The sequence below is a fragment of the Mustela erminea genome, chromosome 5 (assembly GCF_009829155.1).
Source record: "Mustela erminea isolate mMusErm1 chromosome 5, mMusErm1.Pri, whole genome shotgun sequence".
Taxonomy (NCBI): domain Eukaryota; kingdom Metazoa; phylum Chordata; class Mammalia; order Carnivora; family Mustelidae; genus Mustela; species Mustela erminea.
Window position 1 is genome coordinate 44,009,885 of NC_045618.1, and position 21,945 is coordinate 44,031,829.

A 21,945-nucleotide genomic window follows, 5' to 3' on the forward strand; every position below is an offset into this window, starting at 1 on the left:
TGACCTAGTACTGTTGTGACTGTGGATAGAAATTATCATACCAATATGCCCGTGCGTTGTGCCTACACCAATATCTGCATCTATGCCTACGTGTGCATGTTAATAAGCACAGCATATATATAATTTCCCTGTAGATAATTACATATATTTGACTATATTGTTAGTTTGTGCCAAAATGGTTACTAATTTCCTGTATTTAAGAGAATTATATTAATTGAAATCTGAGTTGAACTGTAATTAGCTTGGTGTATTAGTTTACTGAGGGCAGCTATAATGAAGAACCGCAAACTGGTGGGTTAACCAATGGAAATCTATTGTTTCTGAGTTGTGGATGCTGGAAGTCCCAGATCAGGGTGAGCTTCTGAGGGCTGAGAGCGGGGAGGGTCTATTCCAGGCCCCTCTCTTTGGCTTAGCCGCCATGTTCTACCAGTGTCTCCTCACATTGCCTTCCCTCTGTGTGTGTCTCTGTGTCCACATTTCCCCCTTTTATAAGGACATCAGTCATTTTGGATTAGGGCTCACCCTAATGACCTTGTTTTACCCTGATTATAAATATCCTGTCCAAGCAAGGTCCCATTCTGTGGTTCTGGGGGTTAGGACTTCACCATATGAATATTAGCGGGGGAGGAAACAGTGCAACCAATAACACTACATTGGGTGTTGTATTTGAGGATGGGTATCCGTTTTACCAGCCATCACTGTTATGATGGAATACTGTAGCATGATTGCTGTAGCAGAGGCACTCACACAAAGTCAGGAAATTCTTCAGTCCTGCCATTTCTTTAAGGATCCTTACCCTTTGTTCCCACTCTTGATTGGTTTCTGCATTTCTTTTATTTTTCCAGCTTTATCCTAAGTTTTACATGGTTTTGAAATTGTTTTCCAAGAATTATTCCAGGTTGTAGACACAGATTATACATGCAACACTGTCTTAAAAACAGTAGTTTAAAATACTGGGCCACACTCAACTGTGCTGTGAAGAGTTTACCATGTAATGTCCTTGCCCACAGGACATGTTTGTTTCTTCCCTGTGCTCTTGATGAAGTAATATTTAGGTGTATCGGTCTAAATTTGATTTGGTTCCATTATTTGGAAATGTAAATCTTATCCATAACTCACTGATAATATTGGCAAGACTTTGGGTTTGGCTTTAGTAAGTATAGGAAACTGGTACTCTGTCAGAGTACTTCAATTTAGATAGTGTGTTTTTTTTTTTGTAATTCTGGTTTGATCCACAAGGCAGTTCTAAAAACTTGAGCTGACAGAAAGCAAAGCATTGATAATTACTGTGTATGTCCACTATTTTCTTTAGTAGAGTCTAGTCCAGTCCTTTCTTCTGTCACTTCTATTCTTAGCAACATATTTTAGAATTTATGTTAAACATCTATCTTTCCTCTGCATCTTTTCTGTGAATCTGGTTTATTACCCATGCCAGATGTTTTCCCCCTGGTCATGCCTGTTCTCAATTCTGTCTTTTGATATGGTCCCTTGCAGCCTGAGCCCTTGCTAGCAGGATCATTCTGTGGACTAGATTGAACTATAAAATCTAGATTGATTATTGGCTTTCTTGGTTGTTCATGCATGTTCATTTAGCTAACCCATAAATCAAACTGATAATCTGTAGACTCAGATTTTTTTATTGTCTTAATATCTTCTGGGTTGCTCCTTAAAAATACTGATGATTCCTTTTAAAAAAAAAGTCTAGCTTAAGCAAATATGAAAGAATAAAAATTTTTAAATAGAAAAATTGTATTGCTGTCTTAGTTTATAATAGTGAAAACTCACAAGTGGCTGCTACATACAAAAACAAAGCTAGAGCTGAGTAAATTATGATGGCTTACACTGTAATATCATGTATCTATTTTTAAAAAGTTTCTAGAAACTGTACAATCCCGTGGGAAAAGATTATTGTGTAATTGCAATGGGGGAAACATCAGAATACAGAATTACATAGAGCGTGTCGTCTCAGCCACATGAAATTAAGCATAAACAGAGGAAGATTGTCAAGATGTTAACATGGCTTATGTTTGGGTGGGGTGGGACCATTCACCGAAGCATGGATAATGACAGATTAGGGTTTGAGCCTCCCCTTCTCCTGTGGACGCCTGTTACTTAAGAGACGTTACCTCTTAAGCCTGATGATCCAGGGCAGATAGGACTTCTCTAACTGAACTGTTGAGTGACTTGTCAGAACGCAACACATGACAATTTAGTAATTAACAAAAGCCTGAACAATATATACATTTCACCCATTTTACTGCTCTTCTAACACAAGCACTATGTTCATTTTTCCATGACGTCTTCCCGTTTTAACACACAGTAGGAGGCAGAGCCCCCTCTATCAAATCCCATAACCACAGTGTCCTGGTCACCTTACCTGGGAGATATCTGTCTTCCTTAGCATGGCATGATGTTGAAGAGCTGGTGACCTGATGTACAGAAAGGGTTTAGAATCCACACAGGCACATAATTGGTTTTATATGTTTGCTGTTGATGATTAAAAAATGGAAAAAGAGATGTTTTAGTTCCTGCGTTGAGAAGGGAAATCCACAGTAAAGATTTATGTACCCTGCAGACAGCTGGACTTGACGACTTCTCTGTCTGAGATGGAGATATACCAGAGGCTAGATTGAGTTTAACTGAGACGTGGCAATTTTCAGACCTAAAATGGAGGGTGATCTTGAAATGTGTGCCCATAGAAAATGGGGACATTCTGGAAAAATCTCATCTAATGTGTGAATGCTGGATTGGGACTGTGGTTCGACTCGGAGTCTCCAGAAACGTGTATTTCAATCAAGTTCCTTGCTTTGGTTCAGTTCTCCACACAAGTGCCAGATTTCTAGGTCTGAGCTCTAACAGAAATGCCCTTCTGATTTATGGTTCATGGATTAACATAGATAAGCCTCGAGAATATGTTTTTAATATTCCCTTTTCTCCTCAGCGTCCGCCCTTGCCAAAACCACACTCTGTTGGCCTCTTTCAGTGATGGATGGTGCTGTGGGTTTGTAGTCTTGAACTCACAGGTCAGAGGTCAGTGCTGAAAACCTCCATAGCGAAAAGGATTTGGAGGGAAGGAGTAGGAGATTTCTCCGTGCCTTAACTGAAAGCAAGCCTGGTGGTGTGCCCTGTTGCTGCCTGTTGCTGCACAGCCCAAGTGCAGGCTGCTTTGGCAGACAGTTTTCGATCTAGTGGATGCTTTTTTAGCATTAAAAAACCCAAGCATGAGAAAGGGGACCTGAGAAGGAACTCGGAGTTCTTTTCATTCATTCTTCCAGGTTCAGTGTACAACATGCTGAATATTTTTTTCCAGATCCTTGCAGAACAAAGCCCTCTATTTTTCCCAAGTCAAACCCAGTCCATCTGTACCCATCCCCGTGGTGTTTGCCTTAGTGACTGAGCTTCTGTTTATCAGCGTCCGTAGCCTGGAGAACCTGCTTTCCTGGGATTTTACAGACTTGTCACCAGGGGTCAGGAAAAAAAAAAAAAAGTAAGGGGATGAGTGTATTCCCAGTTATCCCAACAGAGAGTAAATAATGCAGAGTTCTCCTGGTCTTGACCTTCACTTTCATTTTTCTTCTGTTATTCCTTGGACTTGACCTTTTATTTTTCTGTCCCATGTATTTTTGTAAATAGCCTCCAGTCATTTGAATGAGTTAGGGTCTGAGAGTTCGAAGTCAGTATTCTCTTTGGAGCTTTCTTCGTCCTCTAACTTGGGAGAGGGAGCAAATAGCAGGACTGCAAGGTGGGTTCCAGGGGGACTAAGACGTGGGGATGATTTATTTTGTCTCAGAAGCTACAGGGGAACAGTGACATTGCCGGAAAGCTGGTGCAGCCTTCTTAGTGATCTGAGGGAAACGAAGGCTTATTCCACAGAAATACACTATCCTCCCAGACGATCTGTGAAATGGGGATGCAAAAATTTAAAAAAAAAAAAATCTGTTATACTTTGTAAGCTGTTGCGCATACCAGGTGAGTCTGCGGAAGGGCCCTGGGACTCTCCGGTGCCAGATAAACACTAGACAGAACACCTCCTGTTGTTGCAATGGGGACCTGAGCTGGGGAGGGCTGGCACTGGAGCACGGATTATGGCTGAGGGCTCCACAGGCTTAGGAGAGGAGTGGCATCCTGCACGGGGGGTGGTTGGAAGGACTAGTTTAGGAAAGCCAAGCTCGATGTTAGGCTTGTAGGTTGAGTAACGGGGGAAGAACTGGGTGGCTGGTGCATTTCGGACAGAGGTACGCCACAAGGCCTAAAATAATGGAGGTGGTTTTGTAGGAATTGAAGATACATAGTTTTGTTAACATTTTAAGTTCTTACAGCGTGAATGGGAGAAGGCAAATGAGGGGATGGGAGGCCCTGACCCTGGGGCTGTGGGGTTCGGACCTGATTAGTCGCACCTTTCACAGTTGTGTGTGTGTTAAAATTCTCTCCCAGCACCATTAGAACACTGCGAGCACATAGATGTCTGCTCCGCTTCCTTGAGCAGGTCTTTTTCCCAGTTCTTCTGCTCCTTATCAGCTCTGCCAGAGGTCTACATCTGTCTGTAGGAACCCCCAACTCCTTAGAACTTCCTGGTAATCAGGCATCATCTTTAATAAAGGGGAGCTCTCGATTTGTCTATAAGTTCTGAAATGCAACATTTTTAGATGGTACTAAGCGTGAAGTACTAAGTGCAGCAAGATTTCACTGAGAGGACATCTTTAGGACCAATGATCTCCTTTCTGATGGAATTTCATACGCCCGTGCCAAGAGCTGAGTGGGAATGGGAGAGCAAGTTGGAGGCATCCAACTTCTAGCTGGACTGCGTACGTAGCCGATGATTGTGGCAGCACAGGAAGGTCTGGTTGTGATTTCCTAGCATTAATCTCAAGATGACAGTTTCTTCATCGGAAAATGGAAAACACTGTCAAATCTTTTCCCATCATTGTGTACTCCGTATTGTGGGCACGCTCTTGGGCTTCGTTCTTGGAGGTGGGACTGCTGGCTGGGCCCTCCCTCCATGCATTAAATACAGCCTGAGCCCTTCTCTGTGGCGGGTGCTTTACAGTGAGCATGGCACATGGTCCCCGCCCTCAGGGGACCTCCACGTGTTCCCGACTGATTATGGCCTGGGTTCTTTTTCCAGGTTCTCATTTGCGGCTGGAGAACTTCATCTCCTAAGCCACAAGGTTAAGCTTCCATGGTTTACAGAACAGGTTGTAGATGAGTAGAAGTAGTAGAGCCTGCTGGGTGCTGGGTGTCTGTCCTCCATCCATTCGTCATGCTAGTAGGGTGGATAATTCCTAATGACTAACTTAGAAAAAAAAATCTGTTCATGTCTTTCCCTGCAGTACATCTTAATTCCACAAACGTTGCCTAAGCATCCCCTGTGCGGCGGACATTGTACTAGGACTGAGATGGTATAGTCCTTCCTGTGGGAGGACGGTGAGGGAGGGAGACCCGACCCAGCAAACGTATCCCTGATGCCGCCTTGTGTGTGTGTGTCTCAGTGTGGGTGTCCTGGGGGGCGGGTGAGCACCCTCAGCAGTAGCCCAGTGGGTAAAGGGGCATATGGGGCATTTGCAAGGCAGCTCTGGGTGCCAACCCCTTGGCTGGAATTTTTATTGACGTGCCCCAACTGCTGCTGAGTTCACACCTGTGTGGGTGGTTAATCATTTCCTCTCTGTTCCTTTATCGCCTGACCTTTTAACGGTCATTTCTAGTTGAGGTATGCAGAGTCGAGCAGTGTCCTGGCTTTCCTCCACGAAGAACTAAAGAGAGATTCTTCTGTGAATGTTCTTCTTGCTCTTCTGGTCTCCCCACTCTGGATGCCCAGGGGGAGCATGACCATCCTGGTCTTTTTCTTTGTGGGGAGGAAATCCCATCAGCCGTGTTTATGTACCGTTTGCCCTGAGTTTAGGATTAGCTGCAGTTCTTGCTCCAGGGTTGTGAATGTGAGGGACTGTCTGGGGAGCCTCGCTACTCAGACTCTTCTCCTGGGCTCTCACTAGCTGGCAAGATGGAGGTGTGAGGGGCCCAGTGGGGGAGGGGCAGGTTCTTCAGGAAGGCCTGTGGCTCGCTGATGAATCCGGCTGCAGGTGGGATGGAAAGGGGACGTCATCCCTCCCCGAATGAAAGGCAGTTGGCTCCCAATGAACAGTTGCGTTGACTCACCCTGGTAGATGGTGACACATGGACCCCTGGAAGTATCTGGTGGGCTAAGTATCAGATACTGAAAGTTCTGTGTTTGAGCTGAGCCCCAAGGGCACCTGAGTACAGACAGCCCAGGAAAGCAAGATAGAGGGCAAGACCCTGGTTTTTGCTTTTTGAGGCACCTCTGGGGAACTATGATCTTATCATAGGATGGCTATTTACTCATTGACGGAGCTGTTCCCCCTCCCTCCCTTGCGGAAGAGCAGTTAAGGGGTGGAAAGAAAGGAAGCTCTTTCCTGGCATTTCTAGCGGAGAGCAGAATTGTTCACTGGAGACTGAGGTGAATGATAGGCCTATGTTTTATACAGACTTTTGGTTATAAAATGTTGCTGTTCTCAGGGCTGTATTCTGCCCGCTGAGGGGAGAGCAGGTACAGCCATCATTACTGGGTACAGTGGTCTTCCAGTGAGTCAGAATGGAGCCAGTGGCTGGAGGAAGACAGAGGAGAGGGGTGGTGGCCGTCCTTACTTTCTTCAAGATCCGCGGTCCCTCTGAGGCATGGGAGCCTGGCCCTGTTGTCCTGCCGGCTGAGTACGACACCTCTGCTTACAGGGGAGTATGCAGGGCCCCATGGCCCCTCTCCCAGGTCGTGTCTGGGCAGAGTTAATTGACAGGCCCCAGGGCAGGAGTCTACTTTGATGCCAGCCCTGACCCACACCACGGGGTGCACTTCTGCTCCCTGAGGCTCTTAGACTAAGGGAACCTGACCGATGTCCAGTATAGCCCGAGTGCAGGAGTTCCTTGTTCCACAAACACACTCAGCTTCATGGCTCATCTTTGGATAATTCTGCATCTCCAAAAAGCCTTTTGATTGACTTGAATAAGGATGAACACAGGAGCTGAACAGTGTACAGGGTCACTAGAAGGGGGGTGCTGTCTACGCAGGGCTCTCCGTCGTCTTTGCTCCGTAATGTCTGTGATCATGTCTACGACACAATAGACCTAAAATAAACAGCAAATGGAATTTTGCAGCTCAGACAGTGGCTGAATAGAGTATGCTGCTTCCAGTGTTTCTCCAACCCCTGCAGCTAAGAAGAGTAATAACAAACCCTTACCTGGTACTTTGTGCCTATGACTTGTGTTCATAGATTTCTGCAGTAAGCTTAGGAGATGACTAGGAAGAGGAAGAAACTGAGGCAGGCTGCAGTTAAACAACCAGCTCAGAGCCATGAACTGGTGAGGCAGGAATGGAGTTGGAGCACCTCAAAGCCCTCACTGGTAAGGGCAGAGATCCGAGGGGTGGCGGCTCATCCTGGCCAATGACGGGCATTTCTTCGGCAAGGAGGAGCCCTTGGCTGAGCTGGGCTTGTTTGTTCCAGGGTGGACTGGCCGGAGCCTAGGCAGCCTGCACTGCTGCCACCATCCTGAGCTGTTTACAGCTCCTTGGGACCAAGAAGTGTTGACTTTAAAAGGAGAATGTCTGGGTTTCACCCCTGGTTCCATTGGCTCAGCTACCACAATGGATGGCACAGAAAGGTTCCACGTTGGCCCCAGGTGACCTTCACACATAAAATCAGGACAGAAATGGTCCGATTGAGAAGAAATTATGAAAAGGAAAAGAATGTATCTTTTATGAGCTTTATACCCTGCCTTTTAGCAAGAAACCCAAACCACAACAAAAAAGGACTTAAGACCCAGCCAGCTAGCGTACATTCAGATTGGGGTGAACGGAAACGAAGGACAGGATCATAAAATAAAGACAGGAGTTAGACTACACAGCACTTGGCTTTGAGCCTTGTGGTAGCCACACCAAAAAAGAAGGAAACCTGTTCCTCTGTTCTAGGCTTCCTGCCTGGAGAGGCAGGAATTAGCCAGAGGGTTGGAGTACAGGGAAGTGGAGGTGAGGCTCCGTTTGTAGGCTGCACCGGTGCCCTGAGAGCGTCTCCCTGGAGAGGGAACAGAACGTTAGTCTTGATCACGGTGTGATTTTCTCAGGGCTTTAGTGGATGTATAGTGAGACTTCTCATAAGAGCTGAAAACACATACTCATTCTTATTTAACATATGTTCCTGTATGCTTTGGTCTTGTGATCTTTTTGCCATAAGCCAAGACTATTAACTTCAGCACGTGTCGGCTTTGCAAGTAGCTCACTGTGCTGTGCATGGGGCTAGAAACAGCTCACTGCCGTGTTCCCTGTGTAAATACAGTTAAGTTACCATGTCTTGGTTTCAGATCTCATTGACGTTTGCCTGCGTGGATCATCTTCTTGCGTGATAAAAATACAGTGTCTTTCACATACATGCAAATGTATAACCTTGTAGTTGATAAGCATCGTTACATACCTGATTATGCATGTCTAAAACACTCCCGCAAAGGAAATCATCGGTCTTTTTCCACGCTTCATGTCGGGAACACTGAGAGCCTGGAGTAAGATGGTAACACTGGAGCCTTTTAGTCTTTTGGCCACTGAGCAATCCTCCGAGAGGGACTGATGTCGGTGGTTTGGTGTTTCTGTGTGTTACGTCGGCCATGTTGTAACATTTGAAGTGGTAGAAGAGTTGAGAACATGAGTCTCAAAGTGAATCTCCAGTGTCCCTCCTTATGCTGAATGTCTACTTGGAGCTAAGAATAGTTGTCTCTGTTCTGTGGTTTGTCCTGTGAGATGTTACGAGGAGAGGACGGGAATCCCGTGGGACTAGTTGGCCAAGCATCCAGTGTCTGCTGGGCAACTCCTTTCATGGGAGCCAGTCACACCCCTGCTCTCTGAAGAGCAGAAGGAGGAGAAATGGCAGGCCTGGGAAGGGACCTAGACCCCAGGCTTCTTCCCAGTCCAGCGCCCTTCCCTGGAATGGCCTTGCCTACTGCTCTTCTCCTACAGGCCCAGAATGGAGATCATGCACGCTGAGGTGCCTGCCTCCTGGAAGGGCACTTAGCTGTCTTGGGACTATCTCTTGGGCCATTGTCAGGTGGACACCTTGTCTGTACAGATGCTGTGCAGATATGGAGTTCGTAGCAACTACGTGATACATATTTCTGGATAAAAAGCCTGAAGGGCATGAATGGGAGTCATTGCCTGTTGCTCCACTCCTGCCAAGAGACAGGGAGACAAGCCTGTACTTGCTCCGCCAGCCCCTCCTCTCTTCCTTCTCCTGAACCTGCTACTCTGGCTACCACCTCCCCTGGCCCCCAACCCCAGCTGCTTCTTACCTCAGCTCCCAGAGACCTCCCTGCCAGATTCGGTGGTTTCTCCATCCACATCTTCCTTGGTCTGTGATCAGCACTTAGCACAGGTGCTCTCTCCCTCCTGCTCGATGCACCTTCTTCTGGGCCCGCCCTCTCGGTTCTCCTTCTTCACCTACCACTAGGCCTCCCGGCCAGTCCCTTCCTGTCCTGATTTTAGAACCCTGTTCCAGGACTCCGTCCTCTGGTCTCTCTCTTCCTCACTTCCCTAGATCATCTTTCTAGTCCTAAGGATTGAAATATGAGCTTCTCCCCCCCATTATGTGTCCTGTTTTGTATTTGACCCTGTTTTACTTCTCCACTGAATATACCCCCAAAGAAACTCATTAGAGAGTTTTCACCCCAAACCTGTGCCTCTCGAAGCTTCCCCCACATCAGCTAGTGGCCTCTTCATTTTTCCAGTTGTTTTGGATAGAGATTTTCCTTCACTGCTGTGTGTGTTCTGCTTCTCTCCCTCTGCTTCCTAAATCTCTGGGCTTCTCTCTGTGTTTCTTGTTGACCCACAGGCCTAGGTTCTGTCGGGTCTTTCTGTCTGCTCCCTGCTATTCCATCTGCCCCTTTCTCCTCCCCTGTGTGTCTTCTGTTCCCTTTTGAGCTCCAGTGTTTATGGTCTTGTTGTTATGTTCTGTGTTCAGCCCCATGTCATGGCTTTGCATTTTCCTTTGATGGACTCTCTCTTGGCTTGGCTAGAGGGACCATGAATTTGCTCTGCAGAAGGCCCAATTATTAGCCTGGGAAGGACAGCCTTCATGAAGGGACACTTAAAATACTTCATTTTCTCAGGGAATGGAAGAGATTAACCATCCCATTCTCTCTGGTGCATTCCATAAATGGCACCCACAATAGGGTTCCAAGGTCTTTACCACTGACCATCAGTCACGCTCCTGAAACCTCACAATTTTCACCAGCCCCAGAGGGGTAGACTGTTCTACAATAGACTATTCCAGATCTGAGTAAGATCTCTACATTACAGTAAATTTGTCAATTGATGTCTAGAGTTTAAGTTTTCCCCCCAGAGTTGGGTAGACCCCTTTATCTGTGGCTTTAAAAGTCCTTGATATTGAAGGTGGAAAATCCCTGGATATTTTGAACCTTCTGCCTTGGCAGCAATGCGGCCACTGCCCAGGCTGTAGTAATTGATTCAATTTGCAGAAGAATCCCAGTGAACACAGCTGCTGTTTATTGAGAACTGTATCTGTATCTTGACGTTTTTCAAGAAATATTTTCACAGGCAGTTCATTCAAAATATAAGTAGAGGTTGAAATGACTTTATAGTGGTTGCTTGGTGTGGCTATATGTAAACGCTGCCCACGGATTCCAGAACATCTGTTTAAAAATGTCCTCTGTCTCCAGTTGACCCAGTCAGCTGTTGTTAGGAAGCTGGCAACCAATCAAGCATGTGAAGAAGTGACGCCCCAGGGGTACTCACAGCCTGGGCCTGGTCAGCCTGTGGCCCTCTCTGCTTCTTGGCTTCCTCATTGCTTCTTAGCATTTGCATTCTTAAGTGGAAAGGGGGCATCAAGGCAGCTGGGGTTCAGCTTCACTACCTGTAGGCTCTCTAAGAGAACAAGGGATGAAAACTTGAAATTCCTGTGGATTGATGTTATCGACACAATGCTGGGATTCTAATGGCTCCTAATCTGAAACCTGTTGTTGTGTTCGCCAGGATGACAGCCAGCTGGGCCTGTGTCAGGTGCAGGGAAGAGTCCTCTCTCGTGTGCCTGAGCAAGGGGCATTTGATGGAGGCTGGCTTGGGGTTGAGGGTTAAGGTTCTGGCTATGGAAGAGAGCAGGTCATCAAAATAAGCCATAAGCTGCCAACTCAAAGGAAATGGACCAAGTTTTTGGATTTAGGTTTTAAAAAGAAGTCATTTATGAAATAAAACCTAGCCTAAATCTGTATACTTTCTAAAGCTGGGCATTGGGTTCCCACTGATAACCCCTTGGGGTTTGGTTCCTTTTTTTTTTTTTTTCTTTATTTTGGGGGGGGTGGTTCTTTTTTAAGTTATATAGGGCTGTTACCATTGTGGCTTCTTAACTTATGGGGAAATTGAAATAGAGTGGCCAAAGGGACTTACATAGGATCCTGGTGTTGGAGTTCGGCCCAGATGCCAAGTCTTCTGTATGTGGGGAGATGGAATTCTCCCTGAGGAGCATTTGGAGGGCATTCATGCTTCTTGCTGTCCCTATGAGCTGTGGGGAGAGAGCTGGGGCACTGAGGCTGCCAACAGAAGGATCTTCAGGAGGTAGCTGTGGTGCCCAAGGCTCTCTAACTCTCATGCTGACAATCCCCTGCTGGAAACCCAACATAGGGAGCACCATTGAGAAGGAGTCTTGGTGAACTTTCAGGGATCATTCCTCCTCAGAAGTCCTACTTACCACTCTGTGGTAATATGGTGACTATTTTAAACTTTTCAAAATCTTTTGATTTGTGTTCTTATCCAAAGCATTCTCTTTAATTGCTATTTGATTGTTTCGATTGTTTAAAGCTGATTTACAGTCTAGCAGTTTTTTCTGCTAGACCGTTTTGAATATCACCGTTTGTCTCTTTGTGTTTTCCAGACATTCTAAGTGAGAACCTACAAATCCTCTAGGAAAATGGTGGCCCTGTCCTTAAAGATTTGTGTCCGCCACTGCAATGTGGTGAAGACCATGCAGTTTGAACCGTCCACAGCCGTGTACGATGCATGTCGAGTCATTCGGGAACGGGTCCCCGAGGCACAAACTGGGCAAGGTAGGCCATTGCTCCGTCACTGGCTTCTTGAAATATGATTGTATGGTCTTTGCTTAGCCCCTAAAGAAATAGACGCTCTGAGTGGTACCCAAGCCCACTCGTGTGTATGTTTCAAATGAAAAGTCTTCCTAGCCTGGATGTAGGTATTTACGTCCCAAGTGAGCCTTGTGCCGACAGTGGCCTCGGCTGCCACTGAGTCATCATTGTCATACCCATCGTCATGACCTTTCCATACATCAGAATTACCCTCTGCAGTTTACAAGTCACTTTTTGATATGTCATCTCATTTGCCCTATAAAATGCAAATGAAGCCACTCTGACAGTTCCTGCATTTGAATAACCTGAGCCCTCTTTTCCATATACGCAGCCCGAAGAAGATTGGAACTGCCATCAGGATGCAGGGCAAGCCTTATATTTCAGTTACTTGGAAGGGGCTTCGTAATAAATCTATGTTGTGTTTCCTGTTGGTTTAAGCCATTGACCACTATTGATCTACCTGTTCGTAGAACTTTTATTTTCCATTGCCCTTTCTCTTCTCTCTACATTTCCTTCCTTTCTTTAGTGTTTGATCGGCACTTGGGAAAATGGGGTTTCTCCCAAATGAAGAAGGCTTTGCTGTGAAAATGGGCTGCAACTTAACAATGGGAAGCATGAGGATCAAATATTCAAAGATAATTAGAGATAGACATTGATCTTCTCAAAAAGATGTCCCAAAACTGCAAAGCTTTTGGTCTAAAAGTATTATTGATATTATTTAAAACACTGTTATTTCTTCATTACCCAAAAACAAAAGTAAAGTTATCCTACATCCCCAACCTTACTCCAAATTCGGGTTGTCCAATCATTTCTGGCATTTTCTTCTACTGTTTTTCTCTCAGATTAAAAAAAAAAAAAAAATTTCTGGGTTGGACTGCTATTTAACTCTGGTGAAGATTAAAACCTTTCTAGATTTTGAAGTTCTTTTTCTAAAAAACAACAGGAGCTCAGACCCTCACCTGGGTCTCTGGAGTTACCTTGTCTTGTTCAGCATGACAGAAGTCTTTATTGTAGTTATCTATTTATAATCTTTAAAGATGTATTTACGTAATCTCTGCATCCAACATGGGGCTCGAACTCATGACCCCGAGATCAAGAGTTGCATGCTCCACTGACTGAGCCAGCTGGGTGCCCAAGATAGAAATCTTTAGACAGGAACAGGAAATGATACTGCTTTCTTCCTGCCACCATGCCTTGTCCTTCCTAATCAGATTAAGGGATTTCTGTGGAGAACACAGAGTTTTATTTTCCAACTACATTCATAATTTATGGGGTGGGGGACAGAGGCTTCTCTGGGCCCCCCTGCTTACCTTTTGTAATGCTGTTTTGGGATGATGGAGGGGTTATTCTAAGTGTAAAGACTCCATTGACCCCTCTTGGCCTAAGTGGCCTTGGGCTTAAGTGGTCACTTCCTTAGTTTCTCTGTGGTCCCTTTTGTCCTTCTTCACGGCTTCTCTGCCAGATTTTTATATAGTAAGTGATAGGGAAAAAAGCCCATTTCAGAAATTAGAAATTTGGACTGTTCTGTTCTCAGTGTTTCTCTAAAGTGTAGACACAGTTACTGCCCACTGGTTTTAAGAATCGAGAACCTTTCCTGTGGGTGTTGATGTTACAGCTCTGGCCTCGTTCCTCCTCTTCTGCTTTAGCCCCGTGGCTTGTTGGTGTTGTCAAAACGAAACCTGTCTGGTGCAGGCGAACGCTCCCATCCTGCCAAGTCGGCAGACTCGGGTTTGGAAGTCAGTGATGGCTTCAGCGGCTCTCTGTCTTTTACCCTCTCTTCTCTTTATCTCCCAGCTTCTGATTATGGGCTGTTTCTCTCGGATGAAGACCCCAGGAAAGGAATTTGGCTGGAAGCAGGCCGAACACTGGATTACTACATGTTGCGAAATGGGGTATGTTGTAGATGTTGTTTTTGTTGTTTTGTTCCTGTTTTTGTTTTGTCGCTTTGTCTGTGGGCCTTCTCTAGAAGCCAACATACTCTTTCGCCTCAGAGAAAAAGGGAGACCCAACTGTCTGTTTTGCTCCAAGGGGAACTTATTCCTAGTTTTGTCGTAGTTGACTTTATAAGGGTTGCCCAGGTAGTAATAGGAAATACCGGCACTCCAAATTCTTGAAACTCCACAGAGTAATTAAAGGGGCTTGGGGTTAGCGTGCTTGACTTTTTACACATGCCATGGTTGTGCTTGGTAGGTAGGGAATCCTTAAGGCGTAGCGTCCTTCTGTAAGGATATAGGAAGTATCCTGGTGACTAATGATAAAAAGTAAGGGTAGATTGGAGGGAAAACAAAAAGATCCTAGAGGTAGTCAGAGATCGAATATTATTCAGTTTTGTGTTTGTAGAAGAAATTCCATATGAGATCAAAGCATGATAACAATCAGCGACAACAAAAAAATGGCTTTGTTTGGAATTACAGGTATTGAGTAAAAAAGTGTTATGTATTCTGTTCAGCTGAACCTCAAAGGTACTGGGCTTTAGTGTGTGGAGTGCACATATCCGATTGATCAATAATCCTTCAGGTGAGAGTGAATTATGCAGTACTAATTAATTTTCCATTTGTAAATCTATTGTTAAGTGTAGTTTAAAAAAAAATCTATTTACAAGTAACCTCCAAACCTACTACCCCTGTTTGATCTTGCCATTGCTGCAAAAACCACTTTTGTGGCATCCCACCACTCTAAAGAATTAAGGGAGGTATTATTTATTCCTTCATGACATCTATATTAAAAATTGCTTGCAACCATAAGATAATTGGAGAAGCACACTACTGTCTTTTTCAGAGGTAAGTAGGATTTTCCTTCCACTAATTCTCCTCAAAGCAAATCATCCATAGACCTTCAGGAAGGCATAAGGTACTTTTAAGTTTACAGAGGTTAGTTTTCAGGAATTGTAAGCTATAAACAGTACTTGCCGGGGGTCAGTTTCACCATCAGATTTTAAGAAAGCTTGTTGGAAGCAATTATTTTGCACTGGGGTTTCTGTTGTAGTAGCCAAAATCTCATGAAAACTGAAGGAGGAAATCAGCGTGCTAGGGCAAATGCATTTTTTTAAAGAAAAGTGTCCAGGTTGGTTACCTGATTGAACAAGTCAGTGAAAAGTTTGTGGGGTTTTGCTCTAGGATATTTTGGAATATAAAAAGAAACAGAGACCTCAGAAAATCCGGATGCTGGATGGATCCGTGAAAACCGTCATGGTGGACGACTCCAAGACCGTTGGGGAACTCCTGGTTACTATTTGCAGCAGGATAGGTGAGCATTCCCGTGCCGAGGTTCCAGTTTTCATCTTGTTCATTACGCACCTGTTCTTTTTTTCACCCCCATTTGGTGACCTGCCGATCCCAAATGTGTCCTAGCCACTGATTTCTGTCCAAACCTAAGACAGGGTTGCTATTCCCTGGATAGTACAAACCCACTAACGGGCATTGTAAACACACGAAACTCTCACTGAGTCAAAGTTGAGAGATTTTATTTCCCTTTCAAAAGCCAAAGGAATTTTTTTTTTTAAAGATTTTATTTACTTATTTGCTTTAGAGAGAGAGCATGCATGCACAGGCATTTGAGAGCAAGCACAAGCAGGGGAGGAGCAGACCCCCCACTGAGTGTAGAGCCTGAGGCAGGGCTGGAGCTCAGGACCCTGAGATCATGACCTGAGCCAAAATGACGAATCACCACCCAGGCACCCCCACAAAGCAATTTTTTAAGTGAAAATATGTTTGGAATCCTGTAATTCAGTTTCCTGTGTGTGGCTGTCTAAGTACCAGTGACATCCACTATTTCCTTGAAGACTGATAGGGACAGGCTGGGCAGTAGATTACTACACAGCTTTTCTTCTTGTATCTTCTGTTCATATCCTCTGAGAACAAGCCTGTCTCCTTTCTGCATGACGCCCTTCAAATATTTGGAGAGAATATCCTGGCCTCTCTTAGTCTTCTGTCCATGTGAGGGAAGACCAGTTGCTTCAACCACTTCTGCTTTGACCCTGTCTTGCCTTGTTCTGCATGATCTCTACTCTGTGCTTGTTTCTCGAAAATTAGGAGAATTGAATGTGACATTTTAAACATGGCTTAGTTTAGCTGAGAAACCCTGTTTTTGGCCAGAGTTGTTGGATGTGTGCTCCCTGGGTGGCCCCCTGACCCTCACCTTTGTAAAGCCTCTTTCCATCCTGTGCTACCAGGGACCCATGGAGTATCTCTGCCCTCCCCCGCCCACTGGAAGGAGAGACAGCAGCAGCATCACTGGTCATCATAACGTAATTTATATTTTTAGGAATAACAAATTATGAAGAGTATTCTTTAATCCAAGAAACGATTGAAGAAAAGAAAGAGGAAGGGACAGGGACGCTAAAAAAGGACAGGACGCTATTGCGAGATGAGAGGAAGATGGAGAAGCTGAAGGCCAAGCTCCACACGGATGATGACCGTGAGTGTCAGAAGGGAGGGCGGGGTGCAGGTGTGGCTGGACCACACTCCCCTCCCTTCACCTACATGAACCCCGGGCAGGAGTTTTCGGTTGGCTGTTGGTCTATGGCACTAAAAGACTTTAAGACAAAAAACAAACCATAGTCCTATTTCATACTGGAAAAAAGTAATCTCTTAATGTCAATAGACAAATAATGTTCGCATTGTCTTCTAAAAAGCTAGTAATCATTTAAACTAGGGTCCAAATAAGGTTGGATGATACGATGCTTAACTGTTTTTGTCTTAGACTTCCCCTCCATCTCTCCCCCTACTGCCCCCCTTGGGAAGTAGGAACAGATCGTTATTTCTATGGAGTTTTCTATAGTCTGGATTTTGTTGATTGTGGTGTCCTCTAGCTCTGTCTCTTTTAATTCCTGAGATCTGGAAACTTGCTCAGATTCATGTGTATGTGTCTATTTTTTAAGTAAAGACTCCTCCTTATGAGGTCTTGTGTACTTCTGTCAGAAAGCTGTGTTTGGTTGTCTCTTTTTTTGTGATGTGAACAGCCATCAGTGTTCATTGCCTAGATCCGTTGTTTCCCTAGAGGTTATAAAATGCCAATTATAGGAAAGTCCCCTTCTGTGACCACACAGTTAATATTCAAAAGAGCCCTTATCTACACCCCGTGTGTCCCCAAAGTACGCCATGTGCATTCGGTTGCCCAGCGTCCCCCCATCCCTTCAAGGATCTTACTTCATCCCTGGTTATAAAGACCTTCCCAGACTTCTTTCTTTCATTGTTTTTGCTGCTGCATTGGAAAGATGTCATCATTGTCATTATGTTTATTGATCTTTGGTGAGGCTTTCATTTCCTTTGACCCTTTCTTCATTTTTTTTCCCTCTCTGCCTCATTTGATTTCCAATTACATACTTCTTTCCAAGTGAGACAATGGTAGACAAATCGCAAGGATTTTTATAATGTGCATGATACTCTCCCAGGTACCATGGGAGATGAGATCACTCCCACAAACTCCCTGTGCTGAAGTTGCTTAGAGCCCAGTGAGGCTTGTAATACTTACTTACACACAATGTGTGTGCAAAGCCCAGGGAGGAGTGTGGGAATGTAGAGCTATGGAAAGGATAGAGGAGCGCTGCATTCCCATGCACCCAGGTAACAGGTGAGCATTTTCTGAGTGAGATCCAGGCTGGGCCACAGGCAGGGCTCTACCATCCCTGATCCCTTAGTGTCCTGGCCTACTCCCCCCAACCCCCACTGCCCCCCCAACCAATTACTTTTATGTTCCTTCTCTTTTCAGCTTACAGGTGAAGGTAACTCATTGTGCTGAGTTTATAAATTATTTCACTTAATGCAACTGAACTTAAAGGAAACTTAAAGGAAAATGCTAACTTGGTTGCCTTGACATAAAGCATTGATTTTTCTTACCCCTCCCACCATGTTATAAATTGACTGTGGGGCTCTAACAAACTTCAGGAATGCCTGGGAATTTTCTCTCAGTTGTTTTTTGGTGGGTCCCATGGTACACGATGGTATGTATGAAATAATTTTGCAAAGTCAAAAAGCACAGTTCTGATATAAGTAACTAACTGAATATCAGCGTTCCAGAAATCCGCTTCTCTTTTGATAAATCCCTTCAAACAAGAGGAAGAATGAATACAATTCTTTCATCTGTCTTGTTGTGTTGCAGTAAATTGGCTGGATCACAGCCGAACATTCAGAGAACAAGGAGTAGATGAACACGAAACATTGCTACTTAGACGGAAGTTCTTCTACTCAGATCAGAATGTGGACTCAAGAGACCCCGTGCAGCTGAACTTGCTTTATGTTCAGGTACAGCATTTAATGCTCACGGAGGGTGGTGAGAAGTCAGGAAGCTCTGGGCAGTGGCTTGCAGTGAGCTGGAGCTCCGCTCAGGCTTGCCTGGTGTTTTCGATGCACAGTTTCCAGGGGGCGCTGTTGAGGGGCTCCTCACGAGTTTGGTCGTGCTACAGCTCAACGTTCGGCAAAGAAAGGAGTGTCTTTCTTTGGCTTCCCAGATTGGGACCTGGTGGCCTGTACTATCTCTTTGCCTGACACAGAGCCAATTAATGGGCTCACCGCTGCACTAAACCTCTCTTAGCTGATGTCCTAGGATGCAAGTGAGTATTGGTCAGAAAATCCATATTTCTCATTTCCTGAAAGAGTCTCTTCATAACCCTTTATGTCTTCACCATTAACCTGTTGTTGAAACTCAGACAAGTCATTTAACTCTCCAGAGTTTATAGTTTCCCAATATGTAAGAAGTAGGCATCACACCAGATGGGCCCCACCCAGTCTTTTTCTTTTTTCAGCTCAAGAAAATCCTGATCTGTCATCTTTGATCCTTTCCTTCCCTCCCTTCCTTTCCTCTCCTATTTACCTACGTATCGACTCTTAGAAATAATGTAGGGGTCAGCCAAATGCCGCTCTGGCATCGCCTGTGTTTGTAAATAAAGTTTTATTGGAACACAACTCATTCGTATGCATGAATGAAAAGGTTTGTTAGGTAAACCCTTTCCGTATCATGTAACTCTTTACTTACTGTCTGTGACTTTTCTCATGTTTTGGTGGCAGAGTTCAGTTGTGACAGAGAACACATAACCCACAAAGTCTAATATGTTTACTCTCTGGTCTTTGATGGTAAAAGTTTGCTAACCCCTGAGCTGGTGGTTATAAGAATGGCGTGGAAGGAAGGGAGGTAGCCAGGCGCTAAGAAAATGCTTGTTGGATGAAGGCTTAGAGTATCTGCTGGAGAGTAGTCTGGGGTTGTTTGAACTAGATAAAGAAAAGAAGGATAGATAGCAACAGCACTGGTGGATCGGGAACTGGGGGAAGGACTTCAGACACAGTGAGTTCCTGATTCTAACACTGTACGTTTTGCCCATTTCCCTTAAATGGCTGTAGTATTGAGTTACTGTCTGTTCGTCTCTCCTCCCCTTCCATTGGCCTTTATCTTGGAATGGGGATTGGGTTGATTTTACCTCTAGGAAATTTTTCTGTTAGCTTTAATGATTTAGGGACATAAAAAGTTTTGGGGAGTCCTAAGGATTTCCCTTTGCCTCTTAGTTTTTCAGGATCACTTCTACCTTCCTAGATGTTGAAGCTTTAGTTTAATACTCTGGGTACTGCTGACTTTTTCTGTCTATAGGCAGTTTGGGGAAAGGACTTGTTTTCCTTCTGCCTTCATCTTACTGTGCAACAGTCAACTGCAGTGTCCTGAGTGTGTCCCCTTTGGCTGGCACTCTCCCCTTGCCCCGAAGAGAGAGTGTGTGCTCAGACACAGGATGTATCCCTGTGTGGTTCCCCCAAGCTCCTGATGCTTTTTGCTTCCTCTTGTGTTTCAGGCTCGGGATGATATCCTGAATGGCTCCCACCCTGTCTCCTTTGAGAAAGCTTGTGAGTTTGGAGGATTTCAAGCCCAGATACAATTTGGACCTCATGTGGAACATAAACACAAACCTGGATTCTTAGAGTAAGTAACCTTTTGGGTTGTTTCCTCTTTCCCACTCTCCTGTTCTTTTCATGATTTTTGAGCCAGCTACGTAAAATACATATCCTAGTTGCAATCACTTGTGAGGTTGTTAGCTTTGCCTCAGTTGAGAATATGATCAGATTTATGGACCTTGAAGAAAGCAAAGGGGCCTGGAAATTCAATGTTAGAATGGCTGCAACAGTTACTGCTCCAAGTTCTGACAGAAGGTGATTCCATGGAGACCACAGAATTTATAGCACTCTGCCAAGACCTTGTCTGATCTGTCTTGGGATATCTCTGGAGTTGAAGAACTCAGGATCTCCATCTTCTGAAATCTCTTCCCATTAGAATATTCCTTCTTCATATTAGGCCAGATTTTATAATCTTTAATTTCTTTTCAAGACTCTCCTATATTAGAACAAAAGAACATAAAAGAGCTTCACGTTCCTTATTACAATCTTAGGAATTCTTCATTGCTCTGAAAGGGTGGGGTACGCATTAAGTCCTTCGCTCTTTCTTACATCTGGTCTCTGGTTCTCTTGCAGAAAATGATGGGGTGTTTTGGGGGAGGGCTCAGTTCTTGGAGATTTAAGAGAAAGCAACCCTACAGATACATCATGGCCTCACAGAACATGGGCATTAGGGCTGGATTTTCTAGAAATATGCACCAGGACAGGCCCAGCCACACACAGGCTGCTTTTGTTTGGGGTGATCTTGTCCCCTGTTTTGATCAGCTCTTCCAAGAGTTTTGTGTCCCCCCCCCCCACCTGACCCCCAGCAGACACGCAGTGTCTTGCCATGCTCGGTATCCTGCTGTGACCTAGAGTGTAACTTGTAGAAGAAGCTTTGGTAGTGGGACTGAGCTGAATGCCAGCTGGGAGCTGACATCACTTTTCTGTAGGATATGCCAACATGAGATGTGTTGAGTAGGGCACTGACTGCCTTGTGTCCAAGTGTATTGAGGGGAGAGGATATCATAAGAGCTTTACAGGGCCCTTGACCCCACTTTCGCTTTGGGTAGAAAGTAATCGGGACCAGCATAGGCCCTAGAGTAAGAAAAAAACCTGACCTCTTCCTGGTAGCAGAGGTGCTTGGCCAACATGGTGATGGTTCTAAACTGAGTGGTTACCCAAAAACCCTCTAGCCTTGGGTTTAATGAATCTGAAGGAGGCTTTCCAAAACTGATGCTTTGGCCTACAGGATACTGGGCAGTGACCTTGTGTCTGAGAACACATGTTCTGTCACTGACTTTGTTCTGCATTCTCCACGTAAGTCATATCCTCGGGCCCATCTCTTCCCAATCAGTCTGGCTTCCTTCCTGCAGGAACTGTGGGAACTTTATCTTTCTCTGTCCTGTGACATCCCAGATGGCTGACTTGCGTGGGGATTCTAGACGGTATCAGAGCATTGGTATTGCTCTTACAGAATCTGCTGCAGTTTGGGGGCCTAGGTCATGCTGCATACCTATGCCGCACTACACATGCCTCTTGTCTTAATCCGTTGTAGCCAGGCAAGGTTACGCAATCGTACTCAGTCAGTTTCCTTTTTTCTGAGATTATAGTAGGAAGCTCATGGCTCTAGTGGTATATGTATCCTTACTCAGATTGCAAATTAAAAGAAGCTTATTATGCCTTGTGGCAATTATTTTTCCTTATGAACTTGATTTGCTTTTTAATTAGACTAAATCTAGTCTAGGTAATGAGGCATTTTCATTTTCTGTAGATGTTTAATTGTATACCTTATTGCGTCTATTGTACAGGTAAAACTTCCTGAGGATATTCATATCCTCTTAATTAAAACAAAAGGACAGGGTCACATTTCCCTGACTGCATGTTGGAAATTCAGAGTCTGTTCAGGGATAGTATGTCAGAGCTGTCCCTGGTGACTGGCTGGGCTGTGTTT

The 21,945-nt window shown here is 44.8% G+C and overlaps 1 protein-coding gene across 7 annotated transcripts in view; it reads left to right on the forward strand.

Moving 5' to 3' along the window:
- Nucleotides 1-21,945, forward strand: part of TLN2 (talin 2) — a 421,428-nt gene that overhangs the window by 209,094 nt on the left and 190,389 nt on the right. For all 7 annotated transcript variants that reach the window (XM_032342750.1, XM_032342743.1, XM_032342747.1 and 4 more), the window contains 6 exons: nucleotides 11,934-12,105; nucleotides 13,936-14,033; nucleotides 15,258-15,387; nucleotides 16,405-16,557; nucleotides 18,241-18,383; nucleotides 19,916-20,043. In XM_032342750.1, coding sequence (XP_032198641.1) covers nucleotides 11,970-12,105; nucleotides 13,936-14,033; nucleotides 15,258-15,387; nucleotides 16,405-16,557; nucleotides 18,241-18,383; nucleotides 19,916-20,043 — 788 coding nt within the window. In that variant the 5' untranslated portion in view covers nucleotides 11,934-11,969. The remainder of the gene's footprint in view (nucleotides 1-11,933; nucleotides 12,106-13,935; nucleotides 14,034-15,257; nucleotides 15,388-16,404; nucleotides 16,558-18,240; nucleotides 18,384-19,915; nucleotides 20,044-21,945) is intronic.